We start from the raw sequence: 5,119 nt of genomic DNA on the forward strand, positions 1-5,119 counted from the left end.
TGTGAAACTAACACAAACCATAATCTATTTATTCAACAAACATTTCTCAAAAGGAATCCAGGCTGAGGTTGAGTGAAGGAAGAGTAAGAGGTCCAAGGAGGTGAACCCAGAGAGGTAGGCAAGAGCTGGATCAGGCAATGCTTTTGAGAGTTGGGATATTTTTTAAAGCACAATCAATAGGAAGCCACCAGAAAGTTCTTTAAAAAGTTAACAATGAAAGGATTTATGTTGGGCAAGTGGAGTGAATGTTCTAGGGAAAATGGGTTGAAGCAGGCCGAGTAGAAGCAGTGAGAACAGGTAGAAGAAGGCCATGGCAGAGGTCCAACAAGAAATGACACTGGTGGTGTGGATGAGGATGGTGACGATGGAAAGGAGAGACACAGGATGTTGTGTGTATTCCACTCAGCTGGTTGGTGCCCACCTAACCTCTCCTCTGCCTGACCTGGGAACCCATCCCTGGGCTTGCTCTCTGCCCCCTTCTCAAGAGGGCAGTGAGGGTTGATCGGGCCCCTGCATTTAAGCGCCTTCTGGTTCCTCAGTGGCCCCAGCTCCCCGCAGCCCAGGCTGTTCAGCTTGGCGCCCAAGGAGGTCTTTTTCTCCAGTGAGTGGGTCTGAAGAATGAGGGAGCTGCTCACTAATCTGATCCTGCTCCTGCTTACTGAGGAGGGGAATTGGCAGGGGGTTGCTCTGGTGTGCTTGTCCTGCTTGTGTTAACTGCAGGCCCCAACCTGGAGAAAAGCTAGAGGATTACTGCTCCTGGGGCTCCCTGCCCCCTCCTTGCCCCAAAATAGCTGAAGGAAAGGCTTGAACTTTTCTCTTTCACAAGAAGACACAATTTTGTATTTGTGATAGGGAGAGAATATATTTTAAACCTGCCTTTTCTAGTGATAACAGGAATGCAATCTTATTAGAGAAAGTTGGAAAATACAAGAAGAATGACTAACCAGTATTCATAACACTACCCTGCATTTTTGCATGTCTCTCCAGTCAAATATACTTATTTTTAAATAGTCAAGGTCATATACACTGAATATAGTTCTGTGTACCTTGCTGTTTACATTTTGTGCTTTAAGCTTTTTCCTGTGTCATTAAAAATTTCTCTGTAAATGATTCATATCTGCAAAGTAGAGTTTTAAAACATTTTACTTAACCTTTCTCCATCTGTTGGACATTTGGTCTGTTTGGAACTTTTTTGCATAAGAAGGGCTGTGATAAATATCTTTGCTATAAATCTTTGGCTGCATTTTGGATGCGCCTTTTCAGCCCCACCTTCACCCCTCCTAGATTTCTAGAAGGGGATTAATGAAGGAAGTTGTATAGTCAGAAGATAGGAAACCAGAACTCTTCCTAGGGTAATTCCCACCAAAAAGTAGCTCTGCGCCTATCATAGAAGCTACAAAATGGACTAGTCATTTTCCTTCGGTAAGGAGTTGGTGCTTCCCACATCACTTTCATTCACCAAGAGGTGGCTAGTAGGTGTCTCTGTGTCAGGAATTACCTCTCTCTAGAGGCCCCGCTGGATTATGGCTTTGAGGGGCAGCTGGGGCTGTGATTTCACTGGTTTCTTTCTTGGTTTTGTGGCCGGCAGAGGAGAGAGTACCCTCCCAGCCCTGGGAGTGTGGTTCCACTGCGCCGCGGTAGAACCAGCTACGCAACCTTGAGCACCGTCATTTCCCCTTTTGGGGCCAGTTTCCTCCTATGTAAAACAAGGAAGAGGAGGGAGGAGGAATTGGAGTTTGACCAGATTTCATTATTGTTGCTGTTTAAGCAGCAGAACCCTTGTTATAAATTAAACCTTATCAGAACCCCAATGTATAAAACTGATTAAGGTACAGTTCCCCTGACAGACATGAGGGAGGAGGAGTGGGGGAGGGGCCCCAGTTTGAAAACTCTGGCCTAGAAGATGAAAGTTTCATTCTAGTTCAGTTCAGTTCTCTTCCCTATTGCTGAAGGAAAGAAAAAAAAATCTTTCATCTGTATTTAAATCCTCCTAATGTGCTGATTGATGAAATCTTTTCTCTTAAAGGCAATTTGGAAATCAGACAAAGTGAAGCACAAAGCCATGGATGTTTGGAGAGAGAGTGAGCAGTATGTGAGACACGCTAAAAGGGTGACCCTGGCACTTCTAAGAAGGCAGCAGCACAATAGACTCTTCGAAAGAAGCGGTGTCAGAGTTTATTCCCCTGTTGGCACCGCCTCCCGCAGTGGGGGCGAATTGCTTGTTTTTATCCTCCCTTTCCTGGAGTCATTTCAGACCAAATTTGAGTCCACAATTGCTAGCAATTGGAAACGCAGAGTAACCTACGGACAGGTATTTTATTGAAGGCCAAACACGGTGAAAATATGATGGGGGCATAGATAGGACAGAAGAGTTTCCTCTTGCCCCCGGGTTTTTGGAGCACCCGGGTTGAGGGGCAAGGGGAGATGAGACTCACTGACCAGGCAGCTTGCGGGTTTGCTCCAATCACAGTAGCAAGGGTTGAAGCACCAACCAGCCAGGAGGGGCGCGAGGTCTGCGTTCCCGGGATTGGGAGAAGGGGGAGTGGTACCGAGGCAGAGATTGAACCCGAACCCGAGCCCCAGCCCGAGCCCGAGCCTGGACGCGCGGCAGGACCAGGAGGAGGACTGGGTGGAGGGCAAAGCGTGTGGGTCTGTAAATCAACGCCGGCCCCCTCCTACCCCATGCTGCACAGTAGGGGATGGAGTGGGGGGGTGAGGGGTGGCAGTGGAAATGTCTTAGGGGGCTGGTGCTGCCTTCCCAGGGAGACCCAACCTTTCTTGGAGAGGCGGAGTGGGTTTAGTCTCCAGGATCCTCAGTGATGTGTAAAAGCAGGCACGACCCCGAAGCCTCAGAAAGCCCCTCCCCACCCCATCCCCAGGCCCTCCCCGGCCCGCAGGTGAATGACTGGCTCGCACAAAGGAAGCCGGCTGGAAATGTGGAATTCGGACCAATTTACGGGAGACTCTGTCGCCTAGGGTCCCAGCAGACCTCAAGCAAAGAAACCTGTGGTCAGTAGTGGATGAGGATAAAAACAGTGCACCAGGCCAAGCTTATTGGAAAGGCTGAGTTTAGTTATTCTGGGATAGCGAGGTAACAGGATTAAAGGGATTAAGGAAATCACCTCAAACAGCTGAGGAGGGGGTAAAAAAACACTGGTTCTATTTGTTTTCTTCCTAGGCCCCAAACAGATACACTGGGGCCGTGTGGCTGGGCGCGAAACTAAAGGCCCTTCGGGGGCACAGTGGAATGGCCAAGGGTCAGGAACTGGAGGAAAGTGGGGAGGGGGGAAGGAGTAGAAAGCGGGCTCGAGACTCTGGATGAAAAGGAGCCTTCTCTGGAAAACAAATCTGTGGACTGAGTTGACACGTTAAAAACAAAACGCCTGGGAGGAGTTTCGGAGATCTTTGAAAATCTAAGGAGTACTTTTTAATACCAAATCTTCCAGCGCTGAATGTTGACTCGGCGGTTCAGCTACCAGGGTTGAAATGTATTTGTTTCCTGCTGGGGATCCCTGTAACCATTTATTTTTAATAGGATCATCGAGATTTCCGAAGGGTTTTCGTTTTGTAAATATTTCAGCTAGGCTCAAATGTCTTCCCGCCCCAGTGCACAAAGGTAAAAGTGCCCCGTTTTTGGTCGGTTTCAGCGGCCGCGCCTTTCCAGCCCCGCCTCGCGTGGCTGAGGCAGCAGACACTTTCAGCAGACGCTCACTGCGATCAACAAGTGCGCGGCGGCGGGCTCTGCGCCTTAGCCACCGTGTGCCCGCTCTCGGGAGACGGTCCTAGAAGACAAGCCGCTTTCTGCTCCAAGTTTCAGTTGAGAATATTGGAAGCTAGTGTATGGTGGATCGCCAGTAGTTAAAAGGAAACCATTTCAGATTATGCTTGTCTCCCCCCAGGTCCCACCCCGCCCCTAGGATGGGATCTCTTGTAAAACCGAGTGTTGGTCCCCTCCCCAACCTGCAAAAAAGTTTCAGGGCCGCAAAATTATCAGGACTCCATCATGTTGGTTATAAAATTTATTGATCTCTCATTTAGGAATTAAGAGTAAAAGCTTGAAAAACCTGAAACAAAGTAGCCCCTCCCCACTACCCAAACGAAATCTGAACACATTAGCGCGACGAAATATCAAACAGATCACGGCAGAAATCACCAACTCAACATGACTGGACAGAAGCTGTCCCGCGGCCAGGGGCGGCGAGGCGGGAGACACACGCACACCTGGCTATAAATTAACATTGGCTTTAGCTGCCGCGCCGCTTGGAGCGGTCAGCGCCCCCAAAAAACCACGAGGAAAACAGACGCGACACGACTGGGGGCGTAGGCGTTGCAGTTCTCCAACTAGCCTCACCTGATACTATGTTTCTCCCATTCACTCCTTGGCTAACTGCAAACTAACAAGACAACATTTTCAAATGTAACAGAATAACCCAGGAACTCAGGAGGAGGAGTGGGGGTGGGAGGGCTGTTTTTTCTTTGCAAATAACACAGCAATTCCCAGTCTACAAAGGTGAAAGAAGGAGCAGCGGCGTGGGACAAGGGAGCTCTCTAGAAGTCCCATTTTCGCTGCTCCTGACTTATTTTTGCTTTTGTACAAAACCCGACAGCTACAGCAAAACTTTCAGTCCTCCCCATCATCGGTACAAGGCAACAGTCCCAGGCAAGCAAAGCTAAACAAGGCGTCCCAACTTGGGGGTGCGGGGCGGGAGGTGGGGGTAGGGGTGGGGAACAAGGGTGGACGAGCGCAAGCCGGTGCTCAGATGTGGGTCAGCGGCACCGTTCCGTTGACTGCAGTCCCGGCGCCCTGGTAGTGCTGGTGCACGCCGTGCAGGCGACCGCCGGGCAGCGGAGAGGCGGCGTCGGCCGCGTCCCCGCCGGGTGGCAGGTACATGCTGATCATGTCGCGCAGGTCGCCGAGGCACGCGCGCTGAGAGTGCGATGCGATGGCGGGCGGCGGCGAGCTGGGCTCAGACTTCACTACCGAGCCCATGGGGCCCAGGCTCATGGCGGCTGCGGCCGCAGCTGCGGCCGCGGCGGTGGCGGGCTGCTGCCCGTAGGCGGCGGCCGCGGCGGCTGTGGCTGAGGGCGCCATGCCCCCGTAGCCCGAGGCGGCGGCGGC

General features: G+C 51.1%; 1 protein-coding gene across 1 annotated transcript; it reads right to left on the reverse strand.

Moving 5' to 3' along the window:
* Window positions 1–4,014: 4,014 nt before the first annotated feature.
* On the reverse strand, window positions 4,015–5,113 carry LOC108519722 (transcription factor SOX-3). The gene has a single exon (XM_017858940.1). It carries the CDS (start codon window positions 5,090–5,092, stop codon window positions 4,757–4,759), a length of 336 nt encoding a protein of 111 aa, XP_017714429.1. The 5' UTR covers window positions 5,093–5,113; the 3' UTR covers window positions 4,015–4,756.
* Between the last annotated feature and the right edge of the window lie 6 nt (window positions 5,114–5,119).

This window comes from Rhinopithecus bieti, unplaced genomic scaffold (assembly GCF_001698545.2).
Source record: "Rhinopithecus bieti isolate Rb0 unplaced genomic scaffold, ASM169854v2 scaffold_49157, whole genome shotgun sequence".
In the NCBI taxonomy this organism is placed as follows: domain Eukaryota; kingdom Metazoa; phylum Chordata; class Mammalia; order Primates; family Cercopithecidae; genus Rhinopithecus; species Rhinopithecus bieti.

What these genes read in the sequence shown, in the direction of transcription:
- LOC108519722 (XM_017858940.1), bottom strand. Translation starts at nt 5,092, where the DNA reads ATGGCGCCCTCAGCCACAGCCGCCGCGGCCGCCGCCTACGGGCAGCAG.